At 38.8% G+C, this 24,898-nt stretch overlaps 3 protein-coding genes across 4 annotated transcripts in view; 2 read left to right on the forward strand and 1 right to left on the reverse strand.

Annotated features, from left to right (window-relative positions):
• DEPTOR (DEP domain containing MTOR interacting protein) overlaps nt 1–24,898 on the forward strand; it is a 741,617-nt gene that overhangs the window by 343,261 nt on the left and 373,458 nt on the right. The gene's annotated exons all lie outside the window — the stretch shown is intronic.
• Nucleotides 1–24,898, reverse strand: part of MRPL13 (mitochondrial ribosomal protein L13) — a 434,401-nt gene that overhangs the window by 37,745 nt on the left and 371,758 nt on the right. The window lies entirely within an intron of this gene.
• The window catches only part of LOC121928054 (MDM2 binding protein), a 36,064-nt gene continuing 12,476 nt past the window's right edge, over nt 1,311–24,898 (forward strand). Inside the window, exons 1-17 of the mRNA XM_042462254.1 lie at nt 1,311–1,320; nt 1,418–1,498; nt 2,792–2,865; nt 2,948–3,099; nt 8,391–8,449; nt 10,095–10,239; nt 11,880–11,994; nt 12,357–12,494; nt 13,486–13,580; nt 14,519–14,591; nt 16,386–16,503; nt 18,451–18,624; nt 20,138–20,248; nt 22,622–22,786; nt 23,944–24,037; nt 24,189–24,326; nt 24,548–24,643. Of these exons, the coding sequence (XP_042318188.1) occupies nt 1,311–1,320; nt 1,418–1,498; nt 2,792–2,865; nt 2,948–3,099; nt 8,391–8,449; nt 10,095–10,239; nt 11,880–11,994; nt 12,357–12,494; nt 13,486–13,580; nt 14,519–14,591; nt 16,386–16,503; nt 18,451–18,624; nt 20,138–20,248; nt 22,622–22,786; nt 23,944–24,037; nt 24,189–24,326; nt 24,548–24,643 (1,838 nt within the window). The remainder of the gene's footprint in view (nt 1,321–1,417; nt 1,499–2,791; nt 2,866–2,947; nt 3,100–8,390; nt 8,450–10,094; nt 10,240–11,879; nt 11,995–12,356; nt 12,495–13,485; nt 13,581–14,518; nt 14,592–16,385; nt 16,504–18,450; nt 18,625–20,137; nt 20,249–22,621; nt 22,787–23,943; nt 24,038–24,188; nt 24,327–24,547; nt 24,644–24,898) is intronic.

Here is a 24,898-nt window from a genome sequence, read left to right on the forward strand (position 1 = left end):
TGACCATAGAGTTTCACTGGAGGACCTAGATATTCCTAGAGAGAACATATTAATAAAATCCATGAATAATCAAAGCCGCAAAAGTCAAAGCCGCAAATATGGAAGGAGGAGTGTATATACAGTGGCCCCTATGTATGTTTGGAATTGCCATCTGTAGATTTAAGCATCTGCATATGGCAAGCCTGCATTGCAGAGGAGGAGAAGAAGACAGGAGGAAGTCGCAGAAGAGGAAGGAAGAGGTGGGAGGAAGTGGTGGAGGAGGTGGCCCCTTGCCCGCCGCACCACCATTTTGGACAATGGAACTTGAGCATCCGCAGATTTTGGTGTCCGCAGGGGGATCCACAACAGATCCCCATGGATACTGAGGGCCCACTATATATACAGTTTGCCCTTAGAATAATAGAATAATAGAGTTGGAAGAGACCACAAGGGCCATCCAGTCCAACCCCCTGCCATGCAGGAAATCCAAATCAAAGCATCCCCAACAGATGGCCATCCAGCCTCTGTTTAAAGACCTCCAAGGAGAGAGATTCCACTACACTCTGAGGGAGTGTGTTCCACTGTCAGACATCCCTTACTGTCAGGAAGTTCCTCCTAATGTTGAGGTGGAATCTCTTTTGCTGTAGCTTGCATCTATTGTTCCGGGGCCTAGTCTCTGGAGCAGCAGAAAACAAGCTTGCTCCCTCCTCAATATGACATCCCTTCAAATATTTAAATAGGGCTATCATATCACCTCTTAACCTTCTCCAGGCTAAACATCCCCAGCTCCCTAAGTCGTTCCTCATAGGGCATGGCTTCCAGCCCCTTCTTGTATACTGAATTTTTATACACTGATTCAAATATCCACGTTTTGAAAATGTTTAAAAAAGGATAAATTTCAAATATCAAACCTTGATTTTTCATTTTTTATAAGGAACACCATTTTGCTATATCATTATATTTAATGGAACTTGAGCATCCATGGATTTTGTTATCCACGGGGGATCTTGGAACCAAACCCCACCATATAACAAGGGTCCACTGTATATTCTTTGTATAGATATACAGATATATACTAATAATACTAATAATAGATATATAGATATATACTTCACACAAGCTGCATATACATTAGGGAACTCAGCACTCTATGCAGTTTACAATCTGTAAGCCAGTTGCCCCTAACAAGCTGGGTACTCATTTTACTGACCTACGAAAGGATGGAAGGCTGAATCAATCTTGGAGCCCTCTAGGATTGAATTTACAATGTTGTGGCTACAAAGCCTACAATATGCTTGTGGAGACTTAGAATACTGCTTCTTCACTAAATCATGACTGAATGTTAGACATGGCATTTAAAACTAGACTTCACAGGTTTTTTGTTCATGAGATTGTTCAGTGCATTCCATGCCAACCCATCCCACTTTATATTTTGCAGGTTTGACAGCAGAAAGCATTTATAACTTGCTGAAGATAAATTGTACTGCCTCTTTGAATGGAAAATCTGAAGATTTCCCAGGTACATAAAACACAAATACTAATACATGTCCAATTTTCGGACACTGTCAATAAAGCAAGGACACACATTTAGTCTACTACTTGCCCAACATATGTTGCATTCTGGTTTCAGGTCTGGATTTGAAAAAGAAACTGCCTTGGTTGCTCTATGTGGGATGGTCTGTGCCAGGAGGAAGATGGGGGTAGTGTTGGACCTTTCAGGGGCTTTCAGTATTTTTGACTATGTTTTCCTTCTGGTTAGGTTGTCTGAATTGGGACTCTAGTGGTGCCAGCCCAGGTTAGATGCCCACGTCCAGAAACTTATGCTAGGGAATTACTGCTCTTTTCATGACAGTTTCTCAGGGCTCTCTTTTTATTCTCCTTCCTCTTTAAAATATACATAAAACTAATATCAGAGATTATGCAGGGATAGGTGCTGAGATGTTGCAGAAATGGGGATGACACTCTGCTCTCCTTTTTGTCTAATATTGTTGAGACATTTGATATTTTCAAGTAGTTCTTGGACAAGCGAATGGAAATGGCTGTGGGCCAATGAAAGTCAGTCCTGATTGAGGTCTTTGTGGATAGTTTATCTGTCTGTTTAAGAGGTGGTCAGCATCTGGAGGAAATTGCATTCCTACTAAGGATGAGGTCTATAGTTTGTGAATACTTTTAGATCCATCATTTTCAGAGAAAGCCTGGCTTCAACAGCATGAAATTTCATCTGATATACCAGGTATGGCCTTGCCTGAGCAGAGATAACTTTGGGCCAAAATACCCTGCAGAAATAATTCAGTTTGAGAGCACTTTAACTGCCCCGGCTCGGTGCTAGCAAATTCTGGGAGCTATAGTTTTGTGAGACATTTAGCCTTCTCTGTCAGAGAGCTCTGGTGCCACAACAAATTACAATTCCCAGAATTCTGTACCACTGAGCCAGGACAATTAAACCGGTCTCAAACTGGATTATTTCTGTAATGTGTTTTGGCCCTTAGTATGATATACCTGGTATGGCCCTACTGTAGCAAAGATATTGCAGCAAAAATGCAGTCAAAATCTACTTTTAATATAAAATGTGGAGGAATAATATGACAAGAATGGACACTTGTTTGAAATAGTTGTGATACTTTGATTTTGTAAATATGTTTAAGTGCTTAATATGTTTAAGTTCTTAATTTTGATAATTTCTTGTGCATTATTGTCATTGTCGAGTATTGGCTCAACTCCTTCAGGCCACTATGAAGCCTTGAAAATGGTAATGAGGTTTCGGGTAGTATTTTTGGTTAAATGGTAATGTTGCTATTGCTTCTTCTTCTAGCCTGTTCACTTGTTGGGATTCCTGGTGTGAAAGAATGGTATTTTGCAATTCAGTCAATTTGTGGACTTTCTCGGGTGAGTTAGTAATGTTGCATAGTTACTTAAAATATTAATGTAAGCTGCATGACCCTTACATAGTTTTCTCTTAATTGAATAGTTCTGTAGCTCTGACTGGGAGAGTATTGATTTTGATCTAGAGACCGATCAAAGCAAAAACTCTATTCAAAGAAATATTGAAGAATGCATTGGTGATGACCAGTATATTGAGGAAGAAGATAGTAACAGTCAGGAATCCCTATCTTCCATTGAGTAAGTTGATACAATTATTTATTATTACTTTTGATAAAATAACTAAGCACTATTGTTGTGTGTCTTTAATGGTGACCCTAAAATGAAGTTACCATTGTTTTTTGTTTTTGTCAAGGCTTGTTCAGAGGGGGTTTGCCTTTGCCTTCCTCTGATGTCATGCCAGTATGACTTTCCCAAAGTTACCCTGTGGGTTTCCCTGGTTGAGCAAGGATTTGAACCCTGGTCTCCAGAGTCATAGTCCATCACTCAAACCGCTACACCATGCTAATTCAACCTAAACAATACAATGTAAGAATGAGAGAATTTTGACTGCAAACTAGAACTAGGGAAATCAGCACAAATACGGCCACCGAGTTGCTGAGTGAGTCAGTGTGAGTTGTTTTTTCTTTACTAGATGGCTCCACAGTGTACAGTGAAAGGAACTCTTGAGATTTGATCATAAGCTGCTGCTATGCTGCAGAATACATGCTGTTTGACACCGCTTTAACTGCCATGCTCAGTGCTATGGAATCCTGGGATTTGTAGTTCATTGTGGCATCTGAGCTCTCAGAGAAGACTAAATATCTCCAAATTCCAGAATTCAGTAGCACTAAGGCATGGTAGTTAAAGTGTTGTTAGCTGCCTTGGGTCCCACTTTGGGAGAAAGGCAGGATAAAAATAAATAAATAAATAAATAAATAAGTGATGTCAAACTGCATTAATTCTGCAATGCAGATGGAGCCACAGACAGACAAACATGGGGTGAGAATTAATAATTTTGCCACAGTGTAGAAGTGAGTTTGGGTTGGCTATCAGTGAAGAGTGAGGAGTGGATGGCTTGCTGTTATAATTAGGAATAGATTAGGGCTGAAGTCATAGAAGGTGTCAGGTCTATGATAAAATAGGAGCTGGGAGGACCTGCTCTCTATAGCCTAGAAGAGTGGTTATGTAGATAATCTAAATGAATATATAGTCCCCATTTGAGGCAATTAGTTTTAGGGCTCTGGTTTTGTGAAGGACCACAGCATGCTATCCAAACGGGAGAGAGGTGTGTGTTAAATGTATAACTTGCCTGTCAACAACAAGGATCTTATGATAATTTATAACAACAAAAAGTAGCAAAATGGTCACAGCAAACTAATTTCACTGTTAGATTGTTCTGTATGTTTTGAGAATGTAAATATCACCTTGGAATGTCAGAACATGGGCTGCATATTTATTTTTCATCTAATTTTTGTGCTGGCTTAGAGCATCTAATAGTAGAAAACATCTAATAGTAGTTTTACGTATTTAGCCTATGAATCTAGCAACTTGTTAAAGAGACTTTGACTAGTTTAATGTTAAAGACTTGTGCTTGTATTTTCAGTTTAGGAATAAATTGTGAATAAAATGTATGCATATGTGCCTTCACGTTGCCTGTCAGTTTATGACAACTCTATGAATACAGTGGTCCCTCTGGATTTGCAGCCTTGGCACTTGCAGTTTTGGTCATTCATGAGGCCAAGACTGCAGCGCCCTCCCTCCCTCCCCTTTAATCGGAATGGATGTTTTGTGCACCCTTTGGCTGTGCTGGAGCGGGTGCGGTGTGCCTATGCCAGGCTCTGAGAGCTGCTGGGAAAGAAAGTCCTGATGGTTGCCGGGGCCAATTACAAGCCGTGGCAGCCCAGGCTCCGATTAAAGTCCCAAGCGCCTGGGGGAAAATGTCAGTAAGGGGGGAAGGGAAGGGAGGGAGGGATTTGAAAAATAGTCAAGTCCCATTGTCCCTAATGACGCTATTGAGGACAATGAGACTTGAATATTTGCGAAATTTAAGATTTGCAGGGGCGGGGGACGGAACGTATCTCCCACGAATCCAAAGGGACCACTCTATATACATTGTATAAAAAGTATGATTAAACTGCCCATGCTGACAGAAGGGGGAGCCAGTCAGTTTTTCAAGCACACAAAATGAAAACGACTATCTGTTTATGCAGCAGTTATAATCATCATGCTTCAAACAAGCCCTCCTTGAATTCAGTAATGTTTACTTCTGATTAAATGTGCATACATTACTAACAAAGTCATAATAGTAATCGACTTGCTGGAGTTTGTTTTTGTAAACAGGGACTCTTTTGAAAACTACATTTTATATTGGCCTTAAGGATATTTTTGTAAGTTCATTACTGGTCCTCTGCTCCACTTGTCTGGAGGATTTTTCTTAGAGGGCTGAGTAAAGAATGGCTCAGCACAGCAAGTCCATAGATTTTCTGCTGCCTGGATTGCACAGGAGCTACAAAGTGTATAATCTCCTCTTCTGTCCCCTTTTATTCTTGGCTGTTCACCCTTACTTTCTCCTAACCCAGCCACATACACTTATTTCTTAGACATGACTAAAATAAATAATAAAAATAAAACTTTTATTTATATCCTGCTTTTCTGTTACAAGACAATCAAAGCGGCTCACAACATATTAAAATCCACATTTACAAAACTACAGTGGTACCTCGGGATACGAAATACCCACGTTACGAAATTTCCGGGATACGAAAAAATCCCATAGGAAATAATTGTTCCGGGTTACGAATGTTTTTTCGGGTTACGAAAAAAATTTTGGTGCTTTTTTCGGCTTTTTCGCACGAAATCGCGGCTTTTCCCCATTAGCGCCTATGGCATTTCGGCTTACGAAGGCTTTTCGGGTTACGAAAGCGGCCGCGGAACGAATTAATTTCGTAACCCGAGGGAGCACTGTATGTCCCAAATTCCCCCCCCCTTAAAACAGGATTAAACATGTACAATTAAAATATCTATTAAAAACACACACACACACACACACACTACGAGGACAGAGCGGTGGGCTAATACATGATGTGGGGGGCAGTCATTCTGTGGCCGGGCACTTTTATTCAGGACTAGAAATCAGCCAGCCAGCAGCACTCTCAGTTAGAGCTTGGAAATGTTACTTTTTGGACTACAGTTCTCAAAAAACTCCAGTAGGGATGCCAGCTGAGGACACTAGAAGTTGCAGTCCCCAAAAGTAAAATTTCCAGGCTTTGCAACTGGGGCATGCATGCATTGTACTGTGGGATTCATGTCATGAGGAGAATCATAGAATCATAGAGTTGGAAGAGACCACACGGGCCATCCAGTCCAACCCCCTGCCATGCAGGAAATCCAAATCAAAGTTCACACTGATATTGTGGAATGTGCATGTTAAAGAGTGATTGAGAAAAATGAAAATTGTACCAATGATAGTTTTCAGATACTTGGAGATGGCATTTTAAGATGATTGTGCTTATAGTACACACATTTCTTTGCGTTTTTGGTTTCCTGGTGGGTTTAATCAGACTACTTTTGCAAGTCAGACCCTGAAAAATCTGAAGTGAGATTTCAGAGCTATGAGAGCACTGATGAAAGATGCATGTGTGTATGATATAGTGTGACTTCTGCAAGCACCATTTGTCTCTTAGCTGTGATGTGTTTTTTCCAGTGCCAGTTCCTCTGAGGCTGGGAGCTACCAATCCTGTTGTTAACTTTTCTTACTTAAAATTCAAACATAGTCCACATATTTCACCAATACTTGATTCAACTTTTTGGAATGAAGGTAGTTATAATGAATCGTTTGTAGAAATTATGAGTCTGTTCTTGTATGATTTGCATCCAGCAATTATTTAGATTACTACATAACATGTTTGCAGTCCAATTATGCTGTTGACATTACACTTAGCCCTCCACATTTCTATCTTTGACATTTGTGGATTTGATTATTCGTGGATTTGATTGATATGTTTTCTCTAGGTCCTCCAGCATGTCTCTATGGTCACTTTTTGCTGGAGGTTGACCATAGGAGGGCCTAGGGGCTCCTAGAGAAATCTTCTCTAGGAGCCTCTAGTTCTTCCAGAGAAATCTTCTAGGCCTTCCTAGAGAAGATTTCTCTAGGAGGTTAAAAAATAGTGGGTTTTTATTTGCATTTTTTCCACTTTCACAGGGATCCTGTGCTCCTAATCCCAGCAAATGTGGAGGGACTACTATATTACATTTTGTACTGGATTGTGGTGGTGAACCCTTTACACAAGTTGGATATACATTAGGGAGGAAAGAAAAAAAAAAGGTTATAGACATGGACAGATAGGACAGAAGGGCCAAGCAAAGCCTGCTTTGTCTTCCTCTCTGAAAAGGGGAGAGCTTGCTGCTCCTCTGCACAGATGCCTGGTTTCTCAGATATTCTTCAGAGGTTTCTCTTGCAGTTTCTCTCCATTTTGAGTGAAAGAATGCATGTGGATGCAGTCTGTGCACAATCAGGCATTATGAATCTCTCATACTGGTCTTCAAGATGCCTGGTGGAAAGAAAGTGTCTCTGTGCTACCAAATGTGGAAGAGAGGACAAGGAGGTCCACCATACATTAGTAGTTGATTGGGAAGAGGTTTTGTATATCTTAAGCATAGATTTTTTTGGATCTAAACAGATGCCCATCTAGCCAAGCATTCTGTTCACATAAAGGACAGCCAGATGCCTCTTGGAAGATTACAAGCATGAGATGAGCACTATTGTACCTCAATTCCCTAAAGTGTGGCATTTAGAGGCATATTATCTCCAGAAATAGTGAGCGTTTGTGTGTGATTACTTATACATTTATCATTCATACATTTCTCCTAATCCCACATAAAACCATCCAACTTGGCTGTTGTGACTAGAGCTTGTGTTAGCAAATTCCACACTTTAACTGTGCACAGTATGAAGAACTATTTCCTTTTATTTGGCCTGACTGTCCAAAATTCAGTTTCATGGGATAGTCCCAGGTTCTACAGTATTATGTAAAAGGAAGAAAGTTTACCTATCCACTTTTGCCATCCCATACATAATGTTATGCATATCTATCGTGTCCTCTTGAGAGCCAATGTGGTGTAGTGGTTTGTGTGTTGGACTAGAGATTGCAAGACCAGGATCTGAACCCCCATTTTGCCATGGAAACCCACTGCCATGGAAACCCACTGGGTGACCTAGGGTCAGTCACACTCTCTCAACCTTAGAGGAAGGCAAGAACAACCCCCTTATGAACAAATTATGCCAAGAAAGCCCCATGGTAGGTTAACTGAAGGGTTGCCATAAGTCAGCAATGATAATCATGTCTTTCTGTGCTCTGGGTTGATTTCATTGTGCTGGAATTTACAAGTCAAATGCTGACAATAGTTGACACATTAGAGACATATCTATTTCTCAGTTTGAAAACATGATGATCTGAATGACATAATCATTCTATATTTCTAATTCTATATAGTATACTTCTATATTTTGATGGTAATATTTTCCTTTATTTTCAAAATTTGTCTTACAGTCTTTATGAAGAATGTGCAGAGAGTATACATCACTTAGCAGATAAACTTCCTGCTCCCGGTAATCCAGAAATTTTTGAAATCATTTTTTTATTTTGCTCATTATCTTAAAAACTTGTATTTTTACTCACTTTGGTTTTAGCATGCCTTTCACAAATTGTTTTGCATATTGGTGTATTGAATCTTCTCCAAGTACTGTAGCTTTTCATTTTGTCTGTCTTATTGGTACAGTATATGGTTTACTCTTTCTGGGAAGTAATTCTGTTCTGAAAAGTTTTATAGTGTCACTAGCCAATGTTGGACCATTGCTATTTGATCATGCCATGCTTTGGGGTTATTTTATTTCTGGTTCAACAGTCTCAAGCAGACATAAAGTACAGTATTCATTTCCATTAAAAGAATTGAGAATAAGAAAGCAAGATGAGGAACTGCAATGCTCTGATAGTCTTAAATAAAAAAAAATCTGTTACATAGTTTTAGTGCTAATTTGAGGGGGAGTAAAAATATGAGCACCTTGTACATTTTATTCACCATTCTAGAATAAAATATTCCATAGTCCTTATTTTAAAAATGTTTTGTTTTTTTCTGTGTGGAAAATGCTTCAGAGGAAAAAGAAACAGGAGGAAAATGTGTTTCCCTCCACATTTTTCTGCCCCACCATTCCTTCAAACTCTCTAATGAGAATAGATTTCCAGATACAATATATGATTTGGAAATTTTAAAAAAGTATAAGAATTTAAAAAAGATTAAGCATCTTAATGGAAATAAATAGTCAACTCTTCATTTACAGCCTTTATTTATTTATTTATTTATTTATTTATTTAAATTTATATCCTGTGTTTCTCCTGACACGAGACACAAAGCAGCATACAACAAGGCTAAAACAAGGCTTTTGACTTGAAAATGAACTTGAAAAGATTATACTGTTTGAGCATATTGTGGTTGAATGTCAGAGAACAGAAGAATGGTCATGATGTAAGACTAATACTGGTGTGCTATAGATTAGAGTTGCAAAGGTAACAGGAAGCTTAAACCTTCTGTGACCTTTTAATTCAAACTTTAATTCCAGTTTAACTTATTCATATTTATGTCCTATTTTCTATTCTTTCTTTCATTTCGTCACTGATTTTGTCTTGGCCCATCGTTTCCCTGGAGATCCACTAATAAAATAATATAGCTGACATACTGGAAATGCTTGGAATTCCTGGAATTGAGTTTTGCAAGGGGATGGGGAGACGTTTTCCTTTCTTTCTTGTGCTTGTACATATTTCCCAACCTATCTCTTTCATCCCGTTCATCCAATAAACACTAAACATCATGGTGAAAGAGAGCTTAAACATGTCATTCCTCTGGCCTCCCTCTTTCCCCTTTCACTGTTGATCAGTTTATCAATGAAGAGCTGTGCAGCAAAGAAGACGTACCTCCTTGGAACTGCTACTTTCCAAGGACTGCAAACTGGAAAGGACTCTTCTAGAAGGATTCGAAGTCTTTCCAAATTAGTTTTTCTTTCTGTTGTGGGTTGTTTGGAGTCTCACATTGGGAGAAACATGGCATATAAATTTACATAAATAAATAAATTATTGAAGAGTGTGATCCGCTTTCTGCTGACCAGAGAGTAGTAATTCCAGCTTACAATTTCTTGCTGTTGTTAAGTGTTTGAATGTCTTTCTGCATACATTTTATACCCCTTATAATTGCCTCTGCAGGGAAAGCAATAGTTGATGTCATATGGCACTCTTCAGAAAGAGAGGCCCCTCGATTAAAAGATTGCTTGCCAGTCATTGGTGCCTTGAAACACTTGAGAGAATGGCATGGAGCAAAAATCACTATTGTAGCAAATGACAGCAAAAGGTGAGTGGTGGTATGTAAACCATTCAGGTAACTGTTTTAACTGTGTTGCCTTATATGAATTAATATTTTTGCAAGTTATATAAAAAAAGCCATATTTTGCCAAGGACATTTAAGAGAGGGGGATAGGTTTGTACCAAAAGACAGTATACTTTCACAGTGTCATTATTTTGGCTGAAGAGCGAGCGTTTATTTATAATTTCTTTATTGTCCTGCTTAGATTTATACTTGGATTGTATTGGACTGTTGGATCTAAGTGTTGCCTCTGCTAGTGTTGAAAGATGTGTTTCAGAGGCCCGTTCCGCATGGGCGGAAAGTATGTGCTCGGCACATACTAGGGTTAGAAAGGGGCATCCTTTCCGGACGCTCCTAACCCTAGTACGTGCCAAGCACGTACAAATGGCGATGCCCTATACACATGGGTGCCGCCATCTTGATGTTGCGGATGCTTAGCGTCCGCACATCGCACGGCAGAAATGACGCTGTGAGTGCGTCATTGGCGCTTTACGGCATCATTTCCATGGCGCAAAAAGAAGCCGCTTTTTGCGGCTTCTTTTTTGGCCGGCAGGAAGCCTCACCATTTAGAAGCTGAGGCTTCCCGGTGGCGGAAGCGGAGGCGCCGGCAGACTGCCCTTTTTGGGCGGTCTGTAAAGCGCCAGAGTCACAGTAGGTCAGGTTAAGCTCAGGTGTCATAGGTCATCTAGTTACCTTTTGGTCTCTAACATAGGTCCAAAACACACTGCAGAAATAACCAGTTTGAGAACACTTTAACTGCCCTGGCTCAATGCTAGGGAATTCTGGGAACTGTAGTTTTGGGAGACGTTTAGCCTTTTCTGTCAGAGAGCTCTGCTGCAACAATAAACTAAAATTCCCAGGATTCAGAGCCAGGGCAGTCAAACTATTTCTTCAGTGTGCTTTGAAGCATACCTTTAGGCACCCTTAAGTTAAATATCAGAATACTAAGGAAGAGTTTCATGACTTTTGCAAAGGGGCAGGGAACCTGAAGACCAGAGCTCAGTTGCATGCAGTATCTTTCTAGGCTGTAAATAGCTTCTTATCTTTGATCAGAGATAACAGAAGAAGCAACTTGTGGTAGGATAAGGAACTCCCCGGTGATTCAGATTTTCTATTCCTGTCTTATAACCTGAATTTTCTGATTATTATGTAGACTTTGTTAATGAAAAGCATGTATAAAATATGTACCGATCATGGAATTTTAAGTCTTGTGGATGCAAATTGACTGATTCAAGCACTTTTTAAAAATGCAGCCTGATAAAAATGTTTCTTGTGTAGCTATATCTGGGAACATAAATAATGTGTGTTGAATTCAAGTACAATATTTTCCCACTAGACACAATTTAGAATACAAAATATGGGTGATATCTTATGATATCTAAATAGATATGGTCTAGTTAAAATGTTTGTGCTTTACTATTGGTTTATTTTTTCAGCGATACTACATGTGTTTTGCAAAAATCTGGACACTAGCTTGTGTTTTGACAGTGAATAATGGCTAGTGTGATATGTCATTATTGCTCTTAAGATAGTATTTTTCAGCCTTCATAGCTTTCAGGTTTGATGCTGGTAAGGCATAATAAGCCTTACACAACTTAATCACTTTTTTTTTTTACTTCTTGCATTAGTTGGCAAAAAGTTGTAGATTATCTTTCTGCTGACATTGTGGCTCCTGAAAACCTACAAAATAGCATTGATTCAAGAGAATTGTGGAGAGGAAAAGTTCAGATATGGGAGCGAAAGGTATGGATGTGGAAATTCATTAAAAGTGTGATAGCAATTTTGGTACCTAAATGCTGAAAAATGCATATTGGATTCATACATGGAAGGAAAGGATGATGCAAGGTGAATTAGATACTGCATTGTGGCAGCTGTTTTTTTGTCACTCATTTCGGAGAGGAAGAGGAAAGATATCAATGGGGGGGGTGGTGAAAATGTGTACTCAGAAAAAAACTTACATTTTCTTTAAAAAAGCAATTTTGCAGTTTTTAAAAAAAATCTAACAATGTTTAGAGTTATGTTAATTGCACTTAGTTTCAGTGTACTTCTGATAATTTAAAAGTAAGCACTTTTATTTAATTCTTCTTTGTTTCTATTTTCTTCAGTTTGCATCTGAAATTACTTTTCCAGACTTCTGCATAAAAGGCATTGCATCTAGAAAGCCATTCAGCACTTTGTGCTTTAATACTTCCTCCATTGCCGATGAAACTGAACAGACCAAGAATGTTACCAGTTTGTCAGAGGTAAAGCATTTGTTCTATCTGTCTTTGAACTGCATTTCTTATTTTTTAAAAATCAGTGATAATTAAATCTAGCCACAGCTGTGCAATAAATCAGAAGGTGGTTTTTTCTAAAAGAATGGCATTTACACACAAAAGGAAAATCAATTATTTAAAAGTCTGGTCCCAAAGCACACTTTCTTTCCTTGGTGTTTTGGATGGTTTTGTGTGTGTGTGTGTGTGTGTGTGTGATGATTTGGATCATATTTTGCCTGAAAAATAATCCAGATTTGGGGTGGGAGGAGTTTGAGGGCATTGAGGATCTCTAGTGGTGTGGTTTAGGTATTGTAAAATAGGGGCCCAGGAGCCACCTCCCTGATCTCTGTCCTAGACCTTGTGGAAACTTATGCTTAGCAAGTTGGGAGAATACACAACTCTTCTTGACAATAACTATCCAGAGGAAAATGTGTGTCAGGTCCTCTGATACATATGCAAAGTAAATGGAACATAATCACATATCTGGAGACAAATTGCTTAACATGGAGCCTTTGAAGGAGTAATTGCTGCCCTACAGGTACAGTAGAAAGGCTTCTACCTCCAGGAAACTTAAAGTCTTAAGATCTGGAGGAGAAAAACAACAAAGTGAAGAAGGGAAGGACAGGACAAGAAAAGGAAGAATGCAAGTAAATGCAATTCCTTGTTCTTGAAGTTTGCTTTTCTCAGGAGTAAGCACTGAACTCCAAAATCAGTCCCATGCAAATTGCCTTAATCTAAGTTGTTGCTTGTCAGTTGCCGTCCATATTACCTCTAAAGGCTCCTCTGACTTTTGCAGCTCCATGAAAGTCCTTTATTAGGGGAAAGTGGAAGTGGTGAACTTTTGTTTACAGAAAATGTTCCTGCTCTCAGCTTTAATATGTGCAACCCTTGTTCCACACCTTGTTTAGAAGTATGTGTGTGTTGACTTTTACAAAAATAATATCAAAATTATTTTTTCCCCAACTTACTTTCTTCTCAGGTTTTCCATTATTATGGTCCTGCATTAAAATTTGTTCAGCTGGTGTTGCTGACTCATCTGCCCACATCTTTTGTTTCAAATCTTCACTTTGAGCTGTATCCTTTTGCTTCAGGGCTTATTCTGTAGGATTTAGGTGTTTTGAAAACATGCATTGGTGACATTTCTGAAACAAAATGTTTGGAAAGGTAGTAGCTACCTTTAAACATGCAGAGGTATCAAAGGCCTGTTACAGACTGCCAAAATAAAGCTGCTTCGGGTCTCTTTGGAGGTATGCTATTTAAATGATGCATGCATCCTAAGAATCTGGAAGCTGCACCAAAGCTGCACTCCAGTGCTTAGGAATGGAGTGTGGCTTTGGCGCGACCTCCGGACTCTTAGGACCCATGCATCATTTAAATAGCATACCTCCAAAGAGACTCGAAGCAGCCTTATTTTGGCAGTCAATAACAGGCCTATGTTTATGATTGTGAAATGGAGGCAGACTTTATTTATTTAGACATTATTTATTTATTTAGAGTATTTATATCTGCTCTTTCATCCACAAAGGCTCTCAGAGCAGCTTACAAATTCTTAATTTGACAATTCTCTGCTCTCAGGCTTACAGTCTAAATAAGACACAACACATAAGGAAAAGGGATGGCAGTGGACAGATACTGCCCTTTCTTTTTTCTCTCCAAGGCCTTGGTAGTGGTAGTTGGGATGTTGGGAGGGCCTTTCAGTGGGAAGCTCCATCGATATGTACCTTACACAATTGTGTTAGTGTCAAATCTGTATGGGAGTCTGGCTATAATGTCCATATGTAATCTGCAGGATATGTGTGTGCATTTGCTCCTTGTATACCAGTGTAGTACTCTTGAAGAAGCACATGGACTCCATAAACTAAGTCTTTATGAGAAGAAACAATTAATAAGCATTGACTTCCAATGTTTAAACTACATTGGGGAAAATGTTAGTACAGTATTGCATGGACAAATTTCAACGGTTGTTCTTCATGGCTGTGTGTGAAAACATGATTCCTTAATTTTCTATGTAGGAGCTTGGCAAAAACGAATGTTGAGGAAAAATCTAGGTTATTTTGGAATCAGATTTCATCTTTGCCTGGAAAGGTATATTGTTACATTTTAGTAAAATAAAGCACAATGTAACATTTATATGTATGTTGAAAAACTGATATATAATGAATGATCTTGCTTCTAAGGTCATATTGGCTTTCATTGCCTTAAATACAGGTTAATCTAAGTGCAGTTGTAAGGAGTTTCTTGGAAGGATAGTTAAACACTTTCCTCCTAGTAAAATGTTTTTAGTCAGTATGACTTGTTAAATGATTGATGTCGGTATAAAGCTAAACTACAGTTAATAAATTAGTGGTCTCATCCTCACATTTCTTATCTGGTCGCTTTGCTTTGTCATCTGCTTCTTGAATGCTGATGTCAGCCTAGAAAAGCATGCAGATTTGAGAGAAAGTGAAAAATAGTAATATTTTTTACCGCTACATATTTTTCTGATATATGAAATTGCTCTCTTTGCACTGTGGTCTTTTTAAAAGAGCACTTTTTAAAAGAACAATTTTGTTAAAATTATTTTTATTTAAATTTAAAAATAACATCTGAACTGCATTCTGTTACTTAATTTTTTGATTTAAGCCTCAAAACAGATGGCCCAAAAGGGCTGCCGTTGGGCCAATCCAGGGGCGGAGTGAGCACATGATGCACGCCCCGGGATCATGCGGAGGCTGTGCCGAAGCCACTGAATGTGGCCCAAAACCAGCCACAGAAGGAGTGGTTTCTGGCCATTCCTTCGGCATCATCTGCTTTGCTTCTTCATCTCTATTAGTGTAGACTACATTCTAATACAAAAAAACTGTCTTAAACTAAAAAAATCAGTTTAAACAAAAATAGGTTTTGTTTTTGTTTTATTTTTTAACAAAAAACCCACCACCCCAACCCTGTTTTATACTAATGAGTGTTCTTCTGGATATGGACATAGTGCACATCAGTGATTACTTTAAAAGCTGACTCTCTACAGCAGTTCCAGAGGAGTCATGGAAGTTTGTATGCTCAAGGCTCATGTGGGCTTGTTCTTGGCTAGGCAAGAGTGTTGCATTATTTAACTCTGTTGTTTTGCATTATATCTAAAGCAGCACATTATCTCTTAATTGTCAGACATCCATCTAGGACTGTAAATGTTTTGGGGAATGAAAAAGGAAATTGGCTGAAAATAGCAAGATCTTTCATATCAAAACCACAAAAAATGTACCTTAAACTTATTCTGGAAATGAAATTATAGCTGGCAACTGAAACTGAGTGCATTTTAGGACAGGATGTTCTTGGAAACATTTCACTTGATTCAGTGTCTTCTGTGTTTATTGCTGTTGCTGGGGCAGACATTATTGTAGGTTAAAAAAACCATGACCTTTGGAGGTGCTGTAGTCTTTTTTCATGGATGCCTATGCCCATGTAAAAATGCTGAAGCTGAGGCAGCTTCTTAGAGTTTTCTTTGCATCTTTTCACTTTGAAGCTGATTCACATCACATCAATATGAGAATACAGTGGTACCCCGGGATACAAATTGATCGCGTTACGAAATTTCCGGGATACGAAAAAAATAGATAGGAAAAAACTGTTCCGGGTTACGATGTTTTTTTCGGGTTACGAATGTTTTTTTCGGCGCGAAATTCAAACAGCAAAGCGCGGCTAGCGGCTTTCCAGCGCTAGCCGCTAGCCTTTTCGGGTTGCGAAATTACTCGGGTTACGAACGGAGCCGCGGAACGAATTAATTTCGTAACCCGAGGGACTACTGTACTCTTGATGGATCAGGCTAATATCTGATACTTCATAAATTCATCTTTTGGAATGTTCTGGATAATGGAAAAGATATGTGTATGTGCGCTTTCCTTACAGGTAGGTGCTTTATTTATATTGCCCTGCAGTGTCAGTGGCATGTTGATTCCTATGCCAAGCCAATTAGGTACGAAGAAATGGAAAGAATATATAACTCGGAAGCCAAAAGTCATCAATGGTGAGAAAAGTTATGTGTACATTTAAATCTTCTTGTTCTAAGCTTTCCCACCTTCTAATCATAAGATCAAGAAGTCAGAAATTGCCAACATTATGTTCTGTGTTTCAGCAAGACATGATTGAGCCTGGCTTCTCCCTGTACATCCGCTAGTGTGGACACAAGGAGGAATATGGACAATGGATTTCACTTCTTTTGATTAATCCTTGCCATATAGGTATATAACATGCCATACAGATCTAGCAAAATGTGATTAATATTAACAAAGTTTAGTTTCACATGCCAGCTTCAAAGCATGGTTTATAAAGCTGACTTATTTAAATTAAACCGAATTAAGATTACCCATTGATTGATTGACTGGTTAGATTTGGATTCTAGGTTTCTCTCAACTTAATTAAAAAAGATGTAGCAGTAAAACTACAATAATCCATGTGTTTTAAAATACATTGGTCATTTCAAGAGGTGCAAATTAAAGTTGTCACACAATTTAGGTTTTAAAAATTTAAACCTTCTCAATAATAATAGATAAATCTAAAATGTCAAGCTCTACCATATTACAGCCTTTGTCTGTATTAGACAAGCAATTGCAGAAAGCCAGCCTGAATAGTACAGCCTTTGCCTGCCAGTGGAAAGGCAAGAGGGACAGTGATAGCCTAACCTCCCTCAGAAGAGAATTCCACAGTCTGGGAATAGCTACTGAAAAAGCTCTCATCATCACTAAATGTGCCTCTCAGGGTGGTAGGACCAAAAGAAGGCTCACCCCCATAGATTTCAAAGCTAAGGCAGGCTTGTATGGAGTATGATTCTGGGTTAGTACAATACTGGAAAGTGTAATGTCAAAGCAGCAGAAGTGACAGTCCTGCTTCAAAACCCCTCTTTCTGGTTACTCAAGAGGAAGACAAGAGACTGTATAAGCCAGGCCATTCAGGTCTTGCTTAACAGTAATTAATGTAATGTTCAAATGCAGACACTTACCATGTTTGCACATCATGCCAAGCTAGGATTTAGTAGAATTCCAGCTCATCGGGGACAAGCCACTGGGTTTGCTCCTGTGTTCCTGTCATTTGTAGCAAGAGTGGCCTTTATGACTCCCAAATATGGATGCAGTCAGCTCTTGTGTATTTTTCCCCCTTAGCTGTCTGCTTTAACTCATGTGGCAAGCAGTGCAAGAAACCCATTTTTGTTTTAGATTTGTTTTCAGTTGTTTGGCAAGAGAAACAAATTAAACAATGGCACTTCTACTTGGATGTCATAGGAAACAAATCACGGAGGAAGAGAACAAACAGTGGCAGTCAAAATGCAGGGGCCAGCTCATCTTTTCATCTATAGTAAGCAGGATGTCTCAATATACCCAGTAACTTAGCACTGGCCCCAAATGTTCTCAGCAAAGAAAGGGTTTTTTTCTGGCCATTCATTTTCTGACATATATCACTATCAAAAATGGCAGCACTTATGGCAGTATCTGGCAAGAAGAATCACCTTTACTGTTTGTCAGTTTGTTAGTTCATTTTGTCAAATGCATATCAGAGCATTGCTTTTATCCTAGATAGATAGATAGATAGATAGATAGTGATCTGCGTTTTAGCTGTTCTGAGCACAGGATGGGTAGAATATAAAATAAACATAAATGGATTGTGGAATAGAGAATTTCTTCTTATTCTTTTGGTTGAAAAACTTTATTGGGCATCAGAGTTTAATGTTCCTTACGCAAATAAAATACATTGAAATAATAGAAGAAGCTCACTCTACATCTAGAAATGAAGAGGTGTTTGTATTTCTTTTAAATTACATATTCAATTGACTTAGCTTACTATTAAAAAGACAGGAATTATATGCTCTAAATCTAAAATGTATTCAGAATTACTGCAGACTTTCAGAATGTGTATGTGAACAAATTATTCTTAGTGTTAGCAGGGCTTCTGAGTCTTTTTGTCTCATAATTCCTATTAGTTCCAGAAGTAGATCTGAAAGGAGAAATGTGCAACTATTATTTCTTGGTACAAGGCAATGGCTGTGGAGGGTGTAAGGCAACACTGATCTATTCAGCCAGTCAGATCAATGGCTCAGCTATTCTTGCAGAAGTAATTGGAAAACTGACCACAAACACAGAAGAAACAGAAGTAGGTAAGTTCACACAGAATGTAGTCTGTATGTTTTCATTTCATGCAGAAAAGATGTGGATTTAGTTCTTTAATAAAAATATGATAGTTAAACTTTTAAAATTTGGTACAGTACTAGATCCAACTGTTAGTCCCAATTAAAGCAGACACAGTGAGTGGGACTTGTAAAATTAGCCCTATTGATTCACTTGATCTTCTTTCTGCTCTACTTGGAATTAAAAATAGCCATGTTGGAGGGCAGGAAAATGTCTAATTAACAATATGTAAGCCACTCTGACTGCCTTTTGGCTGAAGAGCAGGATATAAATTGTTGTTGTTGTTGTTGTTGTTGTTATAATTATAAAACAAAATCCAAAACATACATTGGTGATGACTTTATTAGGCCAGTCAGAAAAAGCTTCTCACCAACCCTACCTGCAATAACTATGGCGCTGTATAGATGGGCTCTATCGGACGCCATCGTTATGTGCGAGGGGCGGGGTTTGATGACGTGCCTTGCCCCTCGCATGTAACGAGGGTGTAAAAATGGTGGCGCCCTATACACATGGGCGCTGCCATTTTGATGTAACAGATGCCTAGCGTCTGCACATCTCGGCGCCTTTATGACACCGCAAGTGCGCCATTGGCGCCTTGTGGCGTCATAATGGCACCGCAGAAAGAAGCTGCTTTTGTGGCTTCTTTTTGTTGCGCAAGGGAGCTGCACGGTTTGTTCGCTGCAGCTCCCTCGTGCAACAAACTAGGGCGGCGGGAGACCGCCCTTTAGGGTGGTCTGTATCCCGCCTATATTAGGTTTCAAAGCTCCATGGAGTCATCATCAGGCAAAGATGGTTACAAAAAAAAGGGGGGGGGAAGAAAAGTGAGATTGTTGGAATGACCAATCTACATGTTGCTAGGGATCAAGTGTTCATGCAAACAGAAAGTTTTGCTCTCACCTAGAGCATAGAAGCAGAGAAGTAATGGCCAAAGACAGTGGCTACTGAATTGTTGTCAACTTTGAATTTCCCCTCTACAACCAAATATTCCCACTGGTAGGTTAGGATCACCTTTGTGCCCCCCCCCCTTTTCACAGAGTTGTTCTGTTTCTCCAGGTCAGACAGACAGGTGGCCCTTTTCTTTATTTACTTTTTACCATGTTGTTTGGTTTCCTTGATTGTACAATAACCTTTCCCATGATACACTTCCTCTCTGTTTGATGGTTGTTATATTCTAAATGGCTTTGTTCAGCTATTGTTTGGTGTGTGCGTGTGTGTGTGTATTTATTGTGCAGCTTTTTGAGAAGAAAGGCAGAGGTAGATTCTAGCTGAATTTCTATGAAAATCTGAAATTTTTTGGATGCTGGCTTGTGCTAGAGAATATAACTACCTGTGATGTCATCCGTGGTTGCTGGTTATAAAGTTCATACAGTATTTTTCTCCCAGGCATTGAGCCAGGATATTTCCTACTTGAGTCATTCATATTGTTAACTTTCATAGAATTTGATCATCTCTTGTCTTCACTTCTCCCTTTCATCAACACAGGTTTGTTTGAAGAATTCATCAGATCTCTCCCACATTTCTGTGTGGAACAGATTTTACAAAGAGAGGAAAAACTGGCTTGTGTCCAATCATTGGCTTTGAACCACTGCCTGAGTGAGTAACAGTGAGAACAGTTAGCTATTGAACTGATATAAAACAAATTTATCTTAATTTGGGATTTAATTTGGCAGTATTTACATTATAAACTCTGGAGGAGTTAGTGAGTTCAAACAATGTTTAGAAAGTGTTGTCATTAAGAAAAATTAGAATTGCACATCAGGTAAACCTGTGCTTTAGAAGGAAATCCCCCCCCCCCAATCCCTTAGCAGGACGTTGAATTCTGTTTGATTTAGGGGCAGGGAGTGTTTTATTGCTTGCAAAACAGATAGGTCTATGCTTGGGTTGCCTGCAGCTGAATTACAAGGTGTATGGAAAGATTAAAATGCAAACCAAATAAAAGTAAGACCCCACCAGATTTTTCAACCAGCCCTTGTAGTTATAATTTAAGCAGTAGTTCTTTATGTAGATATGAGTGATATCTATCTCCATGTTGTGAAAAGCTTTAGCTTGTGACTTCAACACAGCAAACTGCTAAATGTGATTACTGTATCAGTGAGTTGATAAGGGCAGCTTCCTATCTGTGTCTGAAAATAGTCTGTATTCCATGCAGATGCAGAATTCATCTATAAAGTGTTGCAAGGAAATGTTGCAGAGCATACTAACAAACCTTTTGGTGCTGATATAAATGGGTATGAGATAGCTTATGTCATATACGCAGCTGGGTGAAAATCTTTCCATGTATAATGGGCTTAAATTGAAAAGCATTAGAATAGTGATTGCAAGGTAACGTTCATTTAGATTAAATATATGTCAATATAAATGACTTCCCTCTCTTTTTCTTGTGTTTCCTGGGGGTTCTTCCCAGCTGATCCTCAACAGAGGACAGAGTAAGTTCGTTTTTCAACTGAGTACAAACGGTAGAAGAATGGACATTAAAATATTCATTGCAAATGTGTAAAGAATCTTGTGTCATTTGTTGTTACTTCAGATATACATGGACTGTTTTTTTTTTCTTTCTTGAAATGGCTGTAGCTGGTGGAATGGTGAGAATGTGGAATTTTAAAACTCACAGGTGCAATTATTGGTTTTGCCACAGCACAATTTCAAGAAGTAACTATTTCTAAGATACTCACAAGTGCAGTGAAATTCAGATAAAGACTTTTCCCAGCAGAACCTGATTACTTGGAAACTAAAATCCTGTACAGGCTTCCTAGGGAAACTCTCGTGGAACTTAGTGGGACTTGCTTCTGAATGAACCTGCTTAAGATAGCACTGTATGTGGGAGGAAGGAGCGGGACTATGTTATTGCCACATCTTTGATGAACCATTTACATATATTCCACTTATATTTTGACTATTTATCTTCAATAAGTGATATACAGTGGACTTTCCACATTCACTGGGGTCAGAGGCACAGAACCCCCAAGAATGTGGGAAAACTGCAAATAATAAACCACAATTTTTTTAACCTGAGAGAACACCTCTAGAAATTTCTAGGTCCTTCAGCACAACTCTGTGGTCAGTATCTGTCAGAAATTGACCATAGAATCACACTGGAGAACCAACAAATCACTAGGGAATTGTTTTCTCTAGTAATTGTTAGATCTTCCAGAGCAACTCTATGGTCATCTTCCAGCACAATCTCTCTGTGGGACTTAGGGATTCCTAGAGAGAACATATTAATCAAATCTGCAAATAATCAAATCGGTAAAAGTCAAAGTCGCACATGTGGGGAGGCCAAGTGTATATTCAGTATGTAGTCAGTATGTAGTCTCAGTAGAGAGCCAGTGTGGTGTTGTGATTTGAGCATTGGTTTATGACTGGAGAGCAAACCCAGTGGAAAGAGATGTGGGGGTGCTTCAGACTTGCTGCTTGGGACTATGCCTATGACTGGAAACCACGGTTTGAATCCCCACTCTGACATGAAGACCAGTGGCGTCACTAGGGTTGCTCTCACCCCATTGTGGTAACTCATAGTATTACCCCCATGGATCTCTTCCCCATGTTTCTCCCCCTTGATGAGGGAGAAGGGACTGTCCTAGTTTTGAAGTAACTGTCATATTGCAACCCTATCCATATTGTTTATTTGTTTTGGTTTTTTTTTTGTTGTTGTTGTTGTTCATGATTTATGCTTCCTCTTTTCTAGCTGTGCAGGAATATTTCCAGGTCTCTCAGGTCTCTTTTAATCAGTTTTAGCTTGGAAAAAGTATGTTGATATAGGAAGCAATAAATAGCATATTACTAGAACATAGGCATTTTTTGTGGTAGCTTGTAATTCATGTCTAGCTACAGCTTGGTGTTGTAAATGACTTCATGGCATAACCTAATAACAATTTATTGAGGTATATGTAGTGTTAAAGTTACCGTGTTGGTTTCTGAAGAAAACCCCCTAGCAACTAAGCTGATCTTTTGCTTTCTGTCTTGCAGAAGGGCAGGGATCTGTGAGACAACAGTGGATGGCTTCAGCTGATCACCTGAAAATCCTGATGGTGTGCACGAGAGAACGTTTCTTGGAAATGTGGCATACCAGTAATTCGAATAGCAGTTGTCCAGTAGCAGCTGTCAAAATGAAAGACCAGGGGCCTGTTTGTGGTAGGCATATTTGAGATGCTTATTTATTGTGATTTTGAAAAATTCTTATCTGCAAACTCCCATAAAGTTATTGCACCTTAGCAGCATCAATAAGGTGAATGTACCCACCTTAGTATTTCCATTTCACGTTGTACCTGGCAGTACAAGAAATAATCAGTGTGGCCTTCCTGCATCCATTGTCTTCTCCCATTCATATTTCTAGACTGCATTTAATATAGTGCATTAAAAAAGGAGAAGGCAGGTGAATCATCTTTGGAGTGGTTTTAGATAGCATTGGGGAAGGGGGTGGAAGCTGGTATTAACTGCTATCAGTATCTAGGTGGGTTAGTACTTACACACTCAAAAATGTTAATTCTTTCTCTCCTTCCCCCCATCCCAAAAAGTGGGAGCCCCATTTACTGATAGAGGAGGTGGATAAGCAAAAGTGTAATATAGGAGTTTGTTCAAGCCCAATCATGCAAAGAACTTTACACCTCCTGCCTTTACCAAAAAAAGTAATGTTTACTTAGCAAATTAAGTCCCACTTATCCAATTTGTTGAAAGTGGTGCACTTACTTATTCAGTTTATATACCACCTTTGTCTCATAAACATTCAGATATATCATACATAAAATAACTGCAAACTGTTCTAGTACTTACTCCAGGTTTTCCTACAGAAAAGCCCCTATCGTTTTAAGATGTTGTTCAAAAGGTCTCATGTTCTGTTCTTATGTTCTCTATGTAAAATTCTTTCTGTTGATTCTTTGTTGTTTCTAAAAAAAAGTACTTGGTATAAACAGAAAAAGATGTGTAAGGAATGTCTTTTAGTGTATAAGTGTAGGGGGAGAAATAGAAAGCTTTGTTGCACAGAACCCTGTATATTGTAACCCCTCTGTTTTCGAGGGGGATCTGTTCTGGACACACACACCGTGCAAAAACTGAAAATCACCAGTATTCAAGCCCCATTTTATCCCCCTCCATTTGCCACCCACTAACAGGCAAGGGACGCGGATTCAAAGTTTGTGAAAACGGAGCGGCAACTGCAATAGGAAGCTAGGGTATTCTCAGCTGTGTTTAGAGAAAAACTGAATGCACGGATTTTGCAGTGCATTATGGTTGGTGATTTGTTTTGTTTTGTTTGTTTTTTCCCCCCCTGTTGGTCTTCTCCCTCAACTCAGACTTGGATCTAAAAGGCTGGAATCCTATGCAGTGGCCAGAAAGAACTGTCCTTCAGAACATAGAAAATCTGGAAAAAATTAAGCAAAAAACAAGGTAATATTCAGGAATTACACACGTTGAATGCAGACAAATATTACAAATTGTATTATCTCCACCTTCATATGTATCCAATATCAACTTCCTATGTTAATTTCTTGTGTGCTGTAGTGTTTATTTCAATTGCAACTTAATTTTTCCTGTCAAGAGTTTCTGAACAGCTGCTTGGCCGTAAAGATAGCCAAAAGGGATCAATGACATTGCTTGATGCTAAGGAACTGTTGAAGTATTTCACCCCAGAAGGGTTTCCCATTGGTGATCTACAACCTTTGTACATTCAAAAGAGGTAAGTCCTTGTTCTACACATATCAGACTGCACTATGGTTTGTGACTGCTGATAGGATTACCCAGATAAATTTGCTGTCCTGTTCCTTCAAAAATAGTCTGTATACTGTCATTACACCAGATTGTTCCAATGGTTATAAGAATGTATTGTTTTGCAGAAATAAGCAATAACTTCACATTAAAATGGATTCTTCCCCCTTGTTCCCTTTCCTCATTTTTCAGTGAAAGCCCTTTCCTTCTGACACCAGAGTTGTCACCTCGCAAACTGAGAACGTTGCCTTTTGAAAAAGCTACTGATTGCCATTACCATGGCCTTGAGTAAGTTCCCTCAGAGTGAATGTTGTAAATTATTTCATCACTTCTGTTACTGAGTATGAATTCACTTTTAGGGGAAAAACCAAGAACTGATTACATTTGTTCTGTAATTGAATGAATGTAAGTTTTATGTCCGTTTGCTAACATATGGGAGTAATTGTTTAAAATGAAAATGTAATGGACTGGTTTGAATAATTATAATTTTGAGGGGCAATTAGTGCTACAATTTTATGACATCTTTTTAATTTGAAAGTAAAA

The sequence above is a fragment of the Sceloporus undulatus genome, chromosome 4 (assembly GCF_019175285.1).
Source record: "Sceloporus undulatus isolate JIND9_A2432 ecotype Alabama chromosome 4, SceUnd_v1.1, whole genome shotgun sequence".
NCBI classification, from domain to species: domain Eukaryota; kingdom Metazoa; phylum Chordata; class Lepidosauria; order Squamata; family Phrynosomatidae; genus Sceloporus; species Sceloporus undulatus.